Genomic DNA, 16,916 nt, shown 5'->3' on the forward strand with positions numbered 1-16,916 from the left:
CCCGGCCCCGACGCGGACGCGGCTCGGCTCTGCTGTGCGCGCTCGCTCGCCTGCCGGCCAGGGTGGGGGGTGGACCGCGGGCGGCGGGCAGGGTGGGAGGAGAGGAGGGAAGGGCGCGCGAGCCAGGAGGGAGGGCCGTCAGAGCGCTGCTGCCGCGGAGCCAGGCGCGGGCGGCTGGGCCGGGGAGCCGGGCTCGCAGCCAGGAGGCGGTGCCGTGGGGAGGGAGCGCGGAGCGCAGAGTGCGGAGCCGGAGCCCGGCCGCCCGCCTGGTGAGAGCGCTGCGGGCCGGGCCGGGGGGCAGACAGGGGGCAGCGGGTCGGCGAAGCTGCGGTCACTTGGACGAGCCGAGGGGGCGTCGGGGAGCTGGGGACCCGATTTCCAGTTCTGGCGCCGGGCTCTACGGAGAGAAGGCGCGAGACTCCGCGGAGCGTTGCCCAGTAGGGTGCGCCGGGGTCGCCGCGACCGCCCTTTCTCGGGGGGCTAGGCGGAGGAGACTGCCTAAGGGAGCGAGCGACCGGAGCAGGTCGGTCCAGACTGGGGAGTGTGTACGTGTGTGTGCGCGCCGTGTGTGTACATGTGTGCCTTCGAGGGGTAGTGGGTGTGTAGGGGCGTGGGGGGATGACGGCGTGTGATGTGTGTATGTACAGTGCCAATGTGTGTTAGGGGCGTGTGTGCCTCTCTGACTGTATATGCTGCGTGTGTGAGAGAGGGAGAGCTAGACAGGGGAGGTAGGAGCTTACAACGCTTGGATCTGAACCCATGTAGGAGACAGGGGGCTCGGCAGGATGGAATGTGTGTGCATGTGTGCAGGGGTGTGTGAAGGGTGAGTGGGTGAGTGTGTCGGGTGCTAGGTGTGGCTATGTGTGCGTGATGGAAGGGTGCCGGGTGCACGTGTGTCCCTGGTTCACCCTACCTCCCCCCACCAGATGTGTGTTCCGGGTGGGGAGAGTCCTGGGGAGGGACTGGGAATCTATTGCTGCTGCCCCTTAACCAGGTTGCTTGCCTGGCCTTCTCCCCTGGGGAGCCAGTAATGGCCAAGCTACCCTTCCCTCCAAATACTTCTAGGGTCTTGGGGAAGGGAGCAGGCAGGCCCCGGAAGGGGAAAGGGTTGTGAGAGGAGGGAGCTTCTGCTGGGGCTAGAGACTCTGGCAGAGCCCAGCAGCCTTTGCCACTGCCAGATCCAGCAGGCCTGTGCCCCTCTGGGGGCCCAGTGTTTCTGTGGTATCTCAGATCAGGCCAGAGGTGGGGGTCAGAACTAACCCAGAATGAGGGTTTGCTTGCTCACAGCTGTATTTTCAGCAGGGGGCTTGGTGCACAGTAGGCTTCTGAATTTTTGAAGGAGGTAGGAAGGCTCCACAAAAGTGTGGGGGAAGAAGGGTAAGAGTCTGCATCTGGAAGCCTAAGCCCATCCTCTGGCTATGTTGAGGAACCCAATTCTCAATGTGCAGGGTTGGGGTGGGGGTGAGGGATGGCAGGGGGGAGATTTGTGATAGGGCCTGAAGGTACAGGAAAGAGCTGGCAAGAAGAGCCATCATGTCTCTCTACTTAGGCAGAACACTTTGCATCCTGCGCCCCACCCCACCTGCTTCTCGGTGATCAGAAGCCTCTGTCTGGGATGTCTGATCCTGGGAAAGGTAGAGGGTGGCAGCAGCCAGGGCTCACAAGGCCTCTCCTCCCTCTAGGACCTTCGTACTCAAAAGGTGCTGAAGAACTGAGCCCCTTGCTACTCAGGCCACCCCAGGGGGCCAGGTGGGGCCATGGCAGGGCATGGCTGCCTTGGGCTGGGCCTGTTCTGCTGGGTCCTGCTTGCTGTTCCTGTGGGCCCCCAGCCTGCCTCCTCCATCCCAGGTGCCTCTCTAACTACTTTGACCCCGCCACCTCAAAGTGAGGCCTCTATGCTGTCCCTCAACCTGGGACTTAACTTCAAATTTCATCTTCGGGGACCAGCTGCTGTCTGGGGGAGCCCTGTCACAGAGACCCAGCCTCTGTCTCCTGGGCCAGACCAGGAGCCAGAAGAGGTTGCCAGTGTGCTGAGGACTGATCCCATTTGGGAACTGCTGGTGGGCTCCCCCAGGAACTCTCCCCCAGAGTGGGGCTCTGCTGAAGGCAGTTCTGTGCCCTGGGCCTCCTCCTTGACTCTTGAGTCCACATCACCACTTTCTGGGCCCACTGACCGGCCCACTGCTCCCTATCAGCCCAGGATGGGCACTGTGACTTGGGCCACTGCTTTGACGGTGACAGCACCTCCATCCAGTATTCCCAGGCCCCACCAGAGAGAGCTGGAGCTGAAGTTTGATGTGGCACTGAGAGCGGGTGCAGCCCCCACACTTGGACATCGAACATTACCCCTGCTGCCCAGCCTTCGAGCCAGCCTGGCAGAGATTGCTGGGCGCTTGGGACCCTTTGGTAAGCACCCACCCATCTGAGGAGAGTCTCTGCTGGGTCCCCCTGGTAAGTAAGAGGCAGATTCAGCTTGCACTCCTTTTGCAGGGTTTTTTGGCACTACTCTGTCCCCACTCCGGAACTTCTCAGGCTTGAACCCCCCAGGCACAACAATATCCCCAAGCTCTGCTTCTAAAGTGTCAGATTCTCCAGGTGAGTGTTCATTTATTTTTAACATACATTTATAGGACCCTTTACATGTCAGGTGCTATGTTAGGGGCCTGTCCAATACCTCCTTTTCTTTGCCCAGGGGAGGCCTGTAATGCTTCTCCTAGGTCTTAGGACAAGGACTACTGCTCCATAAGGAAACATATTCTTTGCCAGATTGACTCTGGCTTGGCACTTGTAGTTTAGTTCAAATTGTACATCAGCTTAGTATGTGACTACAATTCCTAGGTTAGTGACTTCCTTAGGGCAAGATCCTCAGAAGGACAGGATTTTTTCTCAAGCATCAAAGGCCACAATCTTTGGTGTAGGTAGGCCTTATGTGTTCCTGTTGCAGGGTTCTTTGGCAGTACTCTGTCCCCACCCTTACCTACCTTGGAAAGGAAGCTCTCAAGCCCAAGTCTGCTGGACCCAGCTACTTCCCTAAGCTCTGCTTCAACTGAAACAACACTGATGCAACGTGGTAAGTATACAATTCATTTGAACTTGACAGTTATTTATTCAGTGTCACTACATGCTAGTCACTCTCAGTGTTCTCAGACCCTTTTATTTCATTGATATTGTAACCATAATCATCATTCTTTTCATCATCATCATGGAGAAATCTACACAAATTGTCTGAGAACAAGTGTTACCAGGGAAGATCCCACATGGAGTTAAGTTACAATGTTCTGAAAGGTTTGCAGTCATAGGCAGAATCGGATGGAGACAGATGGGTCAGGCCAAACAGTACAGGAACTCCTTCATGATTTCTACTGCACTGCCACTTACCCCACCCTTCACTCTGGGTGGCCTGGCCTACTTCCGCATCCCCTCTCAACACCAACTTTGGGCTGTCTCCTCTGCTGTCTGATCTGACATGACATGCTGTCAGATATGGGCAGAGCTGGGCCCTTCATTGGGAAGACATTGAAGAGGAGACTGTGAGTAGACAGATGCCACTTTTGATCAGGGGAGCCTTTCAGAACATGCATCTAGACAAGTATGTGATACTGAGGAGGGACCACAGACTCTGACATCTTGAGACCTGGCTTTGAATCCCTTTACTTACTTAAAACTAGCTGGTTGGCCTTGGGCAGGTTAGTTTACCCCTTTGAGCCTAACTTCTTTCATATATCTAAGGTTTAGTACTCATTTTGCCAAGATATTGTGAAGTTTCCAGATAACATAAACTCTTGGCATGCTGCTGGGCACAAAGTAGAAGTTCATATAGTTATAGCTATTAACCTTGCTTCTGTACCCCACATATACTTCCAGACCCTACCTTGCAGAAGATATCACAGCCTTGGCCCCAAGCTATTGTGGAATCACACATAAACTCACTGGGCAGATGGCCCAGGTGCTTGGGAAGATGAAGTCACAGGAGCCCTGGGGAGGGCTCTGCAAAGGGTTACTGTGCCTGTGAAGCCCCTCAGCCACCCCATACTAGGCTCAGCCATGGATACCCCTGGTCCTCCAGTTTCTGCCAGCCCCAGACTTAACACCAAAACCCCAATTTCTGGTTCCCTCCAGTCATTGTCACAGCACTCCCTAAGTGGTGGGTGAGGAACTGACTTCTCCCCTGTCTAGCCAGTGTACAGCAGCAATAGGAACTGTTGTGGGAGGGGGGCAACTCTGTGCCCCAGAGGAAGGATGCTGGCTGGCAGTCTGTCAGCCTGGGTGACAGTGCTGGCCAGGCAGGTTTAATGAGTCTGGACAGTATCAGAGGCAGCCTCACCCAGCAGGCTGGCAGCCCCACCCTCACCCCCTTCCTCACTGGTGGCTGCAGGAACCTGGCCTCTTCTGGCTGCTCCTCCTGGATAAACCCAGGAGGGCCTCCTGGAGAGAAGACCAATGGGTTTCACTCACGTGGGAGTGTGTGTGTGCATGTGAGTAAATCCACATGCATATATATGTAGCACTGTCAAACAGGGAACAAAGGGAGTCTTTCTGTGTCTCCTCTAAGATCTTTCTTAACTAGGTGTCATCAACCTTGCACCTTGGACTCCTATGTCTTCCTTGTACTAGATTCCCTTCACCTTGTACTGAGTTGTATTTAGCCCATACACAACCCAACAGTTGTATAGGTCCTAACATATGGAAGGATTTTTAGACTATTTGATAAGTCCCTCCTGTCCTCAGTTCCCTGAGTGCTTGCCTTTACTTCTGGAGTACCCTGGTGGGTCTCTGTTCTGCGCAGCCAGCATTTGCTCCATCCTAGTTGTTAAATATTTCGAGTATCAGTGCTACAATGTTTATCAGTTCTCCAGGATCCTGGGGGTGGGTGTGGGGAGAAGGATGAGGCCAGGCCACTAAATGAGCTACAGCATCCAGGATGGAGATGCAATTCCCCAGCACTTTGATCTGGGCAGCTGGTGGATAATCAGGCCTGACTCTTCCATGAATGAGCTTGTCCCTCCCCTCCCCTCCCCCCTCCCCAGTCAGCTCCTGCCTCACAGATTACTCACATTGACATCCCATCTCCTCCCTCACCCCTGAGGCGAAGAGGGGCTACAGGTCACAGTGGGGTCTCCCTGGAGGGGTGCCCTGTTTAGGAGCGGGATCCTGGGAAGGGAGAATCAGAAGGTTACTATCTTCTGGGGGGAAACTGAAGGCTCTTTCTGGGGAAGCCACAAATGGGGAGACAGAAAATGAGGTTAAGTGGACCCTTCAAAGGTAGAAGTTGGATTTTCTCCTACCTGTCCCCACCCTTGCCTGGCTCACTTAGAATGTAGTAAGAATGCTCTGACCCCTGGAAACAATGCTCCTAATTCAGAACTCACTCTCAGACACTTGAGCAGTCCCCATACTTTGCCTATTTTCTGGCTTTTATTCCTTCCCTGGATTGTTACAAATGTTGAAATTTGCTCTAGTTGCCATAGTGCTTGAGGACAAAGATGGGAGATGGGGTTTCCCGTGGCCCACAAGAGGGAAAAGGTGAAGATGGAAGAGTATGAAGTGGAGCTGACCTCTGAGAGCTGCATTTGTCTGTGTAGTGAGCAATGAGGAGAGGGTGAGGGGTGACAGGCTCGGGCAGAACCTCCCTTCCTCTTTGTAGAGCCCACTAAGGAAAGGCTACCAGCACTGGCCTGGCTGCTGCTGTAGGACCTCAGTCACTGCAAAGTGACTAAGACCAGAAGCAGTGCATTGGGCCAGAACATCAGAGGGGACCAGGGAATGAGGGACAAGGGAATGTGTTTATTTGATCCTGCCAATGCCAGACTGATGCCCTCTCCTGATTACCAAGTTATCTGTTCCTAGCTGGGTGGTTTCTCATTTAACTGATGGCCACGGTCTTCCTGAGTGTTCTGGGATGGTCAAGTCATTAACTCAAATAGAGTTCATAAACTGAGACAGTATGTTGATCTTCACTCCACTAATTGTCTTTCTAAGCAAGCTTAGGATATGCGAAGGATGTTAAAAACAACAGTTTTTAATTAGGTAAATCAAGAATTAGTGTGAGGCCAGGAATGGTCACATTCACACAAATACAAACTGATGATTGATCAGTGATGAACATTAGCCAATAATAATGATATGGACCACCACCTTGTATTGAACATTATTTCATGCCAGGCACTCCTAAGAATATTACATACATCATCTCTTTTGTCATTGTAACTATCTTATGTAGTGGCGCTCTTACCTATTTCTTATTTGAGAAATGTGATCAAATGGGAATCAGGGTGTATGCTGCCATTTGCTATATATAGTTTTCTGGCTGTACCTTCTCTGTCTCTCTAGTTGACCAATTCCATCTTCCCCTCCCCTCTCTCCAGAGAAGCTTTCTGGCCCCCTACTCCTTTTCCTTGTTCTTAGAACTTGTGTGCCTTTCATGTCCCCAGTGAAAGCCAGGATTTTCCTGTGTTGTTCAGCTGGGACCTGGTCGAACAGTTGAGGCAGGAGTGTGAGCCATAGAAGACACTCCTTCCTCACTTCCCATCTGTGCCCAGTCTTCTTTCCCTTCACCACCAGGCTGTCCCCATCCTTCACTACCATCTTTTCTTCCTTCATTTTAACCTGAATATGTAGTTGCTTCAAGCCTGTGAGATAGTGATAGGGAGGGGTCAGCTTCCAGCATCTTCCTTGAGACCTGGCCGTGGCAAGAATCCCTGGATCTAACTCGTTTGAGTTCCTCTCTTGCTCTAAGAGAGTGGTAGAACCAGGGTCTTACTTCTCCCTGCTTAGTTGACTTCCTCTCTGTTGAGAGATGTGGGAAGATGTTGGACACAGAGAGACTCACTTACTCAGATGGCATCTTATCCTGCTAACAACTCCCCAGTTACTCCTTTCTAGGAGTTTGAGACCCAGGGTAGTCCAACTCAATGTCACCTTCTATAAAAGGCAGAGAACCAAAGGGCCATCTATATTGAGTCTTAGACCAATGGCTTTGTGGGGCCACAGCCATGGGTAGGCTGAGGATTGAGTTATAGTTGGCAGGAAGGGTAGTAATAAGAATAGTGTTTTCCTCAAGGTGCTGGGGACAAGAGAGTCTTTTCTCTTCCCCTGCTCTGTGTGTGTATGCATGTCAGTTCCTTGAAATGAGAACATGGGAGAATATCTGAAAAGGTCAGAAGTATCTCCTACCACCAAGGTAGGAATTAGGAGTCAGGGGTGCAAAACAAGAGATAAGCAGACAAGAATTATGGAGAGGCTTTGGAGTGCAAAGGGGCTCAGATTGGTGCTCAGGTCTGGATTCTAGTGGTACATCATCTCTTTTGTCATTGCCACTCTTTGACCTTGGACAAGTCATTTTATCTCTCTATAGAGCCTCAGTATCTTTATCTGGAAAATGAGAATTCATTTATTCAATGGATATCTGCCCACTGTCAACTAGATACCACAAACCATTTAGGCATGTAGATTCAGATGTGAGCACAGGGAACAAAAAATCTTTGTTATCATAAAACTTCCTTTCTGATGGGGGATTTGTACTAGAGGGGGCATCCACTATTCCTTCCAGTTGTAGTAAAGTTCTGTAACTTCTTAAAGAAACAAACAAACAAACACTTTTTTTCCCCAGTAGAATCAAAGAATGTTGGAGGAAAATAAACATAAGAGAGGGAAAGGGGGAAGGATGAGGAAGCTTCAGCCTGAGGGGTTGGAATGGGGGAGGGGAGGATGTGAGACCCAGAAGTCCTAGAGTCTCCTCTATAGAACAAGGACATCCGCAGTGTTTTTTCTATTACTTGTTTATTTGTATTTGTTATACATGATGACATCCTGGGTGTTTTGATGGACTCTTGAACTGATATTCAGGCATTTAGTTGAGGTCTGTGGGTGGAGGGTGGGACTATACAATTGCCTCAGCAAAACGTTCTTTGCCCACAGACCCCACCATCCCCACCTCTGATGACCCATCTCCTGCCAGCCTTGGGAACCCTTCAGTGCAGCCAGAATGTGGGCCAGAGTCCTGCAGTGTGGGAGAGTTACCTGACCACGAGGTGCAGCCTCCTGCCTCCCCACTGCCTCTCTTCTTCCTGACCCTGGAGGCCGACTGGACAGAAGCCAGAGCTCACTGGGGGCTGGCCTGGGAGGCCCATGTGTATGGGGCAGGCGCTCTCTTTGGCCTGGTGGCCTTGCTAGCACTACTGGCTTTGGCCCTCTTGCCTTGGCGCTGCCCGCCTGGCGCCCCCTGCCTGGCGCTGCTGGACCTGCTGCTGCTCTCTGCGGGGACCACGCGGGCTTTTCCACTCTTCTACGACGCCTATGGGCACCGGGACCGGCTGCCTGCGCTGGCCTGGCTGCTGCTGCAGGACCTTCCTCTGCCCTGCCTGGCAGCCGGCTTGGGGCTGGCCTGCCTGCTTCTGGCTCGGCCTCGCCCGCCGCGGTGCCCCGCCGGATTGGCCGCGCTGTTGCTTCTGGGGCTGGGGCTGTCAGCCGCCGCCGCGCTTGGCAGTGCCGCGCATCGCCCGCTGCGGCCCCTGCGGCTCGCCTCGCGCGGGCTGCACGCCTTCCTTGCCGCCCTCCTTTCAGGGCTCCTGCTGGCTCTCTCCTGCTGGCGAGGTCGGCGGCGGCGGGCTGGAGCGCCCCTGGGAGGGTCTGGCTTCAAGGGATCTACCCCTGTCCCGCAGGCGCGCAGCCCTTTCGCCCCCCGTGAGTCCTGGCGGCGCGCGGCGCGCACTGCCCCGGTGGCTGGCACTTTCGGGCTGTTGAGCGGAGCCCTGCAAGGCTACGAGGTTCTTCACGCCCTAGGTTATGGAGGCCAACCTGGCCTAGAGGGGCCTTGGCCCTGGTGGGCCTTCCAGCTAGGCCTGCGCCTGGGCGAGGTGGGTGTCGCACTCCCGCTGGCGCTGCTGGGACTTTACCCCGCGCTCTGCAGTCCCCGCGTGCCTCCGCGCTGCTGGGCTAAGCTCTTCCGATTGTCCCCGGGCCATGCGGCTCCGCTCCTGCCGGGAGGCTGGGTCACTGGGCCTCCAGACAAGGAGCCTCTGGGTAGCGCCATCGCACGTGGCGACGCCGAGTTGCTTCAGTTGTGCGCCCTGGCAGGGCCAGGTCCAGACCTCTTACTCCAGGGAGGTGGCTTCAAAGGCACCGCGGCCAACTCGGCCCAGTCCCCCGCCTCTTCCCCTTGCAGCGATTGCACCGTAGACTTCCGCCCGCCCTCCCCAATCAACCTGCGGCGCAGCATCGAGGAGGCCCTCTGCAGCGAGGCGCTGCTGGCTCCCGGTCTCTTCCAGGGCCCTGCCTTCGGGGAAGCTCTGCCTGGGCTCGGCCTCTATCGCACAGCCTCGCTAGGGACCAAGACAGGGACCGGGCCCAGTGGAAAGTCGGAGGAGACCCCCAGTTCCCCGGCGCCTCCGGAGCTCCCTTCTCCTGGGGCCTGGCCCGCCGGCAGCAGCGCCTCCTCGGGTTCTCTGTGTGGACTCTCGCGGGACAGCTCGTCCATGCTGCTATGTTCCAGCCCCGATAGGCCCCTGCGCTGTCCACTGGTTTGCGTCCTCAGTCCTCCGCGGCCCTCAGGAAGCAGCCCCAGCCTCCCGGCTTCCGGATCCTACCAGGCCTTGTCCCCACCCTCCCGCGACTCCCCAGAGCCTGCTCCTGAGCTGCAGGCCGAGGAGGTTTTACTGCAAGAGCAGTTCCTGGATGCCTGCCGACAGATCGACGAGCTGAGCGTGGGGAGCGACACCATAGACCTGTGAAGGGGCAGCCACTTCGCTGCCCTGCCCATGGGCCCCTTTGTGGTGCCTGTTGTGGCCAAGACCTGCACACTGTAACCTTTTCCCCAATCCTGCCTGGGTCAGATAGCTCCCCTGCTTCCTTCCTCCTCCAGGGGGTGGGTGGGTCAGCAGCCGGGCTCTGTTGATTGGGACTCAGTGCCATCTTCTCTGGAGCCCTGGGCTCAGATGCCCTCAGCTGTAATTTTAGGCCAGCAGGAATCTCACTATCTTGGCCTGTGCCAGCAATAAAGCTCCAAGGTGCTCCACCTCTGACCACTACTTCCCATTCTGGTGCTGAGTGAGAGGAACTATCCTCAGAAGACCTGGGGCCCTGCCTCTGCCCCATACCCACCTTTGCCATGCCCAGAAACCCCACCTCTGTGGAGAGTGAGACTCCCTGTTCTCCATCAGACCCTTCCTCACAGAAGGGTCCATGGCCCATCCTGGAGACCTTATAGCAGTTGGGTGGGAGACAAACACTTTCAGAGTTAATTTATCAATAAAATATTTTCAGAGGAGAAAGTTCTGACCTTCTTGGAAAAACTTAAATGGCACTACAGAAGCAGTGGTTCTACAAGAAGTGGAAGTGGGGTGCGTCTGCCTCAGAACCAGGCACCTTCACGTAAGACAAAGGAATCTTATCCCATGGCTGGGATGAGTGGGGGTCCTGGGAGCTGCCCCTTGAAGATCCTTCTGACTCTCTGAGAAGTGGTTTTTTTCATAGGGATAAAAATGTAGTCCTCAGAGGTTGGGGAGGAACTCTCAGTCTTGGTGGAAATGTCTGGATTCCTAGAAGCCTGGCTTTGGGGCTTAGTGAACTACTGGCTAGGGACTATTTAGGGATAAAGTCCTTCATGGAAACATTGATACACATGTAAAAGGGCCTGATCACCCCCAGCCCAAATCCCCAGCAGTCCCCCAACCACTGTCAAACAGCCTGGGATTCACAAAGAGAAAACTGCCTTCTTTACCCACCAAGAGGGCTTCTTTGAAACTGGGCTCACAACCACCTTACCCACTCCCCTGCAGATCTGTCATCCCCCATAGGCACAGATTCTCCCCGGAAAAAGCCTGTCTTCCACTGCCTGCCTCAGCCCCAGCCCAGCACCCAAAGCAGAATTAATTCACAGTGCAGAGAGCCACAAACACATCCGGCCACCAGGCCCTGGGTAATCCCTCCCTTGCCTGGAGCATTTGGCTGGGAGCTCTAGATAGTGTACATTTGTCATTTGGCTAAAATTCAGTGATTTAGAATGGCACAAAAGCAGAGTGTTGGATTAGGTTTCAAAATGAAAATCTGACAGTGTTTTGGCAGATGTCCTGCACATCGCAGGGAGACCTGTAGGGGCACACACAGGCTCAAAGTGGTAAAACAGGAACTCCAGTGGTTTTCCTTCCAATTCTTACCATCAGCTGCTGAGGCTTAGAGATGAGAGGCTAGGAGCCAAAAGAGAAGCAGGCAGGGAAGCCCAGGGCAGCTGGGGCCCTTGGCCAGACCAAGTCCCAAGCACTAGTGGGGGAATTCAAGTACTGCTCTCCTTGCAGATGATGATCTGTCTTGGTTGAGAGGAGCATCCAGGGCCTCAGATCTCAGAGGAAGGAAGGGAGCCAGCGATGTCTGGGGGGAGAGAGAGTAGCGAAGAGAAATGGGAGGTGGATGGTACAGGCAAGGCTGAAGGATGGGCCTGGAATGGTTCTGACCATGTCTCCTCCATCACCTGGCTCAGCATGGCTCAGAAATTCTTGCTGCATCGTCACTCTGGGCTGAAGCCCAGAGAACTGCCAGGCTCCTAATTACAGGCATTTCTCACTGGTGTCATAGTGGCTGTAGCAGGCTCAGCATCAGTGCTGCATTGTGTCATGCAAGGAGTGCTTGCTGCTCTGAGCAATTGCTCCTTTTCTTCTCCACTTTCCCTTCTATCTGCCTCTGCTCACATGCAGTTTCTTTTTGCTATCTCTTCCTCATTCTAATCCTTGCCAGCTGCTCTTTCTGACTCTCCCTATTGAGGGCCCTTGGGTTCATGCACACACACACCAACAGAATAGTCAAGCCCTGGATAACTCCAATCTCTCTGTACCCCTCCCCCCACACACATTTTTTTCTGTCCAGAAACTGTATGGGGCTGGTGGGGAAGGAGTTGGGGAGGGAGTACAGCTTGGTGCTCACCAGCTCCAACACTGTTGATTTTCCTCAGTAAGAGTTACCAGAGCCCTTTGACTTCAAAAAGAGGCCAAGACTTTGGTTAGACAGCTCTTCCCTTTTGTCTCATGCCTTATCCCATACCCAAAGCAGGTTTCTCAGGAGTCCAGGTAAATCCCAGTGCATACATCTGCAGTTCCAAATCTTGGTACTGATGAAGACCGAGAGACAAATTCACCTCCATTCATTCTCTTAAAACATTTATTGAATGTTTAAAATATGGTAGGTTCTGAGAATAGAGAGGTGAATGAGGAGGACACCAGCCCTGATTTTATGAAGTTGCAGTTCTTTTGAAGAAAGAGACAGTAAACAACTAATCACATAAATAATCAAAATAGCAGCAGTAATTAATTACTGTTGTGTTAACTGTGAAGAACAAGAATGACTTGGCACTACAGAAGGTTTGGTTTACAAGGAGTAGCAGAATCAGAGGGATGGGGCTTGGGAGAGGCTGAGAAGAGCCCAGCCTCTCTTACCTCCTTTCCAGGTTCCTGCACAGTGATGGATGAGGGGCAGGCCAGCAGTTTATTTCCCCTGGAAGCCACGTTCAGGGTTCCAAGACTCTTACTATTTAATAAAGAACGCTGCGTGTGTCCTGAGGAGATGGATGAGCAAATATTTCTGATTGAAGAACAATGTGCTCTCCCTTATATTAATGGATACGAGGGAAGTGAGAAAAATAGATGGGACACAGGTCTGAACTACTGGGAGGGTAGAAAGGGTCAACTATACAGTTGTCCTCTCTGAGGGGCACAGAACCCTACACTGTGGGTAGCTGCTGCCCCCTGATGGGCATAGGGAAACGGTTTGTTTTCATTCTTTAAGAAAAACTTGGATCCAAAGTATTTCAAATAGTATTAGTAGAGAATGTTGCAGAGATATTGGAACAACCTTCTCCTCTGTACATATTGCGGCCAAGACTAGGAAGGCCTCACCACAGCTGGGGCCCTGAAGCTTGCATTTTAGTCCTTGGTGATGTAATTGTGGTTTTAAGGTGAAGGGTGCAGAAGGGAAAGAGAAAGAACAGGTAGGAATGTGGAATCTCAAAACAACTTTGTGCAAGCAATCCAGTTCATTTCCCTCATCTATTTGGCTCTCTTTATCCTAGGTAGGATTAACCTAGTAACCTTAACAATCTGTTTTGTATTTCAGTGCTCCCTCTCCTGAGTTATGTGTCTAAAAAGAACTGTGTTGTGTTTTTTTTTTTTTTTAAAGCACATAATACTTACTTGGAGCTAGGGCTTCATAAATCTGATATTCAGAATTTCCCTTTCCCTCCAACACTACCAACCAGTCATCCATCCATCCTTAAATGTATTGAGAGTAGATAGGGCTTGAAGAGAAAAGGAAACTTACTTTTCACTCTACCTTTTATTCTTTCTACCATAATTTAAAAGCAATGATTTAGAAAGTGCTTTGGTATTTTTTGCAGCTAAGTGTTCTGCAGATGCCATGGTCTTGCATACAGGTCAGTTCCTGAGCCTAATGTATGGCAAATACTCTTTGTGTTTCAGGACCCAGGAGCATCCAGATCTTCTTCTGCTCAGTTAGATCTCTCAAACTTAGATCTGTCTGATAAGCTGACCTGGGGGAAAATCCCCTGTCTCTGATTGGAACTGGATTCTAAATCTGTACGCATAAGTCGGTGCTTTGTTTGCTTTGGGTGTGTTTGTTTGCTTGCACTGTACATGCTGTGATATATTTGTAAGATTTTTTGAGTAAAGTCTGTCTCTCTCACTAGACTATCTTATATAGGAGGGCAGGGACCTTTTTTTTTTTTTTTAACTCCCTGATTTTATCCCTAATGCCTGGCACATAGTGGGAGCTCAGTATTTATTGAAAGCATAATTGTGTACTGTGTTAGTTAGCTTTTTGTCACTGTGACAAAGTACTTGAGAAAAAACAACTTAGAGGAGAAAATTTATTTTTGGCTCATAGTTTCAAGTTTCAGAGATGTCAGTCTGTGGTCGTTAGGCTTAATTGTTTGGGGATGAGGTACATCAGAACAACATGGCAGAGGAAAAGAAGATAAAGGAAGAGGAGGGGAGAGGAGGAGAGGTGGGGACAAGATATAGTCCCCCAAGGTACTAGGTTGGACTACCTCCAACTAGGTTCCACCTCCTTCAGTTTCCACCACTCCCCAAAAGTCCATTCAAATTATGAATACATCAATGCATTAATCCACTGATGATGTCCGAGCCCACATTATTCAATTACTGCCCCAAAATCCGACCTCGGAACATTGCTTCATTGGCGACCAAGCCTTCATGCCTTCAACACATAAGCATTTGGGGCACATTCCAGGTCTAAACCATAAACCATCTGTATGTATGCATACTTTAGTAGCTACACTTTGTCAGTGAAGCCTAGATGACATTAGTCTCATATTCTCTGAGAATTTGAGAATTGTCCGAATGGTGTACATCTGTGTGCGTTCTGCCTGCAGTTTAAGCGCGTAAACTGGAAATCTGTGGAGACCCTCAGAAAATATTTTAAAACATTCGTTATATGATAGATCCCGGATAAGGCCTAGAGCAAACCGGCCTTTCTTGCCTATCTTGAGGAATTGGGATAGATTTTCGGTAAGTGAGATTTTCAGAAAGAGTAAACTGTTGATAAGTTTTCCAACAGTGGAGGGATCGGTGTTGAGACAGAGGGTGGAGCCTCGCTCAAAATCTCCACCCCCGGGGCGTCACTATTTTTTCATTCCGGAACGTTTCTTCCCCGTCCCACTAGGCTTTCTGCTCCGGAGTCATTTGAGAGAAGAGCACTTCCGGGATCGCCCGGCAAGTCGGCGTGGTTGTGGTACTCCAGCCAGTCTTTACCACCGGAGTACGGTGGCCGTGTTCACTCTTGGCCTCACGACCCTCGTTTTCCCGGTCTCATGGCCGGCCTGACCTTGTTTGTGGGTCGCCTCCCGCCCTCAGCCCGCAGCGAGCAGCTGGAAGAGCTGTTCAGTCAGGTGGGCCCGGTGAAGCAGTGCTTCGTGGTGACTGAGAAAGGTAGGGGGCGGGACGGTCTAGGAGAGGGCTGGGGTTTTCCTGGGGACGGGATCTCTTCGAGCGCACACCTTTTCAAATTTCGGGGAGCTAAATTATTCTTTATATGCCCCTGAGAGAATGCACCGGGAATTGAGTTTCTTTTTCAAACTGAATGGGCTTTAGACGGGCCTATAGGATCGGTTTATGAAAGTCAGAGCCTCGTTTTAGGTTTCCGTAGCGCTTTCAGTTTATATTATGCACATTTATGTTCGTGATCTTATTTGGTAATAATGAAAATAGCAAACTTTTTTTTCCCCTTTTGGTACTTTGGATTGAACCCAGGGGCGCTTTACCACTGAGCTATATTCTCAGCCTTTTAATCCCCCCCCCCCCCGTTTCTTTAAGTTACTGAGGCTACCTTCGAATTTATTAAACTTCTGCCTCAGCCTTCTGAAACCCTGGGATTACAGGCAAGCACCACCACACCTGGCGGCAGTCAGTGGACTTTTAAGCCTTGCCCATGCTTTATTAAAAACACTGTTTTTGCAGGGTGCAGTGGCACAGGCCTGTAATCCCAGCGACTGGGGAGGCTGGGGCAGGAGGATCACAAGTTTTAGGCCAGCCTCAGCAACTTATAAGGCACTAAGCAACTCAAAATAAAATAAATAAATAAACAAAAAAGCTGTGGTTGTAGTTCTATGGTAAAATGCCCCTGGGTTCAGTCCCCAGTAAAGTAAAAGTAAAGACTGCTTGCCAAGTGACAGTGCTGAGTTTGATACACGTTCTCGTTTAATTTTCTCAAAAATCTTACTGGGTGAAGAATTTTATTCCTGTTTTACATACAGGAATAGGACTTAGGAAATATACTAACTTTGGTTTAAGTTCATACATTTAATAAATAGTAGACCCAGAATTTGATCATCAGACTTTGAGCTTTTAGTCAGTATGATAGTCATTTTTGCCCTTATTCATCAAGTGCTTATTGAATAGCTACTGTTGCTAGGGCAGTATTATAGGTCCTGGGGGTACAGCAGTGCACAACAAACCAGAAGTCCTTGTTCTTATATCTTTATAGTGTGGAAGACATTCAAAAAACAAATAATCCAACTATATTGTGATGTGGGGGTAAATGCTAAGAAGAAAACTAAGAGAAGTGGGACAGGGAGTCTATGTACAATCAGGGGGTTTCAGGGGAGGAGAGCCCATATAGACAGGGTGAAAGAGAGTGAGCTTTATGTCTTTTGGGGAAGAATATTCCAAAGAAGAAAAAACAGCAAGCTCAAGCATACTGAAGCAGGAGTGTGCCTGGTATATGGGAGAAGTAGCAAGGAGGGCAGGGTGACTGAAATAAGTGAAGCAAAAGGATTAGGAGATGAAATATAGAATACCAGGTCATATAGGACCTTTTAGGTCATTGCAAGGATTTGGGTTTTGCTGTGCTATGGGAAGCCACTGGTTTTAAGCAGAGAGCAGAAACTGATCTGGTTTACATTTTGAAATATTCTTCTGACTACTGTGTTGCAAATAGACTATTGGAGAATAGGACAGAAGCAAAGAGACCATTAGTAGGCTCTTGGAATAATCAAGATGAAAGATCATGATATTGGACTTAGATGGTAATAGTGGAGGTGGGAATAGGTGGTTGGAATATGGACATTTTTGAAGGTAAGACTGAAAGGATTTGCTGATGGATAATATATGGAGTATGAGCAAAAGGAGTCAGGAAGTTAGATCTAACTCCAAGGTTTTTGACTTGAGCCACTGAAGAGATTTACTGACTTGTGGAATGTTGCTGTATACTTCACCTTCTGTTTGATGTCTCCTAGGTGCATGGATGGCATGTATTAGAATGAAAATTATAAGGGTTTTAATTATAGGAACATTCCTTTCTCTCTCTTAGACTGACAAGGAACACTGAGATAGGCATCCGGTGTTACCCAAAATATACATTTAACTTCTTGTCAAGTACCAGACTTGTCTCTATAGGTG

The 16,916-nt window shown here is 50.9% G+C and overlaps 2 protein-coding genes across 2 annotated transcripts in view; both read left to right on the plus strand.

Moving 5' to 3' along the window:
• The first annotated feature begins 136 nt into the window (after positions 1-136).
• On the plus strand, positions 137-10,218 carry PRRT4 (proline rich transmembrane protein 4). The gene is made up of 5 exons (XM_081286880.1): positions 137-269; positions 1,683-2,406; positions 2,491-2,595; positions 2,945-3,070; positions 7,918-10,218. Exons 2-5 carry the CDS (start codon positions 1,758-1,760, stop codon positions 9,726-9,728), a joined length of 2,691 nt encoding a protein of 896 aa, XP_081143006.1. The 5' UTR covers positions 137-269; positions 1,683-1,757; the 3' UTR covers positions 9,729-10,218.
• Positions 10,219-14,716: 4,498 nt separating this feature from the next.
• Positions 14,717-16,916, plus strand: part of RBM28 (RNA binding motif protein 28) — a 38,451-nt gene continuing 36,251 nt past the window's right edge. The window contains exon 1 of the mRNA XM_081285030.1: positions 14,717-14,948. Coding sequence (XP_081141156.1) covers positions 14,831-14,948 — 118 coding nt within the window. The 5' untranslated portion in view covers positions 14,717-14,830. The remainder of the gene's footprint in view (positions 14,949-16,916) is intronic.

The sequence above is a fragment of the Spermophilus citellus genome, assembly GCF_964194105.1.
Source record: "Spermophilus citellus genome assembly, chromosome: 3".
Taxonomy (NCBI): Eukaryota; Metazoa; Chordata; class Mammalia; order Rodentia; family Sciuridae; genus Spermophilus; species Spermophilus citellus.

Bases quoted from the DNA above. Each gene is read 5' to 3' on its own strand.
- PRRT4 (XM_081286880.1), top strand. From the start codon at position 1,758: ATGGCAGGGCATGGCTGCCTTGGGCTGGGCCTGTTCTGCTGGGTCCTG. The intron at 2,407-2,490 runs GTAAGCACCCAC...CTCCTTTTGCAG, and splicing joins TGGGCGCTTGGGACCCTTTG to GGTTTTTTGGCACTACTCTG. The intron at 2,596-2,944 runs GTGAGTGTTCAT...TTCCTGTTGCAG, and splicing joins TAAAGTGTCAGATTCTCCAG to GGTTCTTTGGCAGTACTCTG.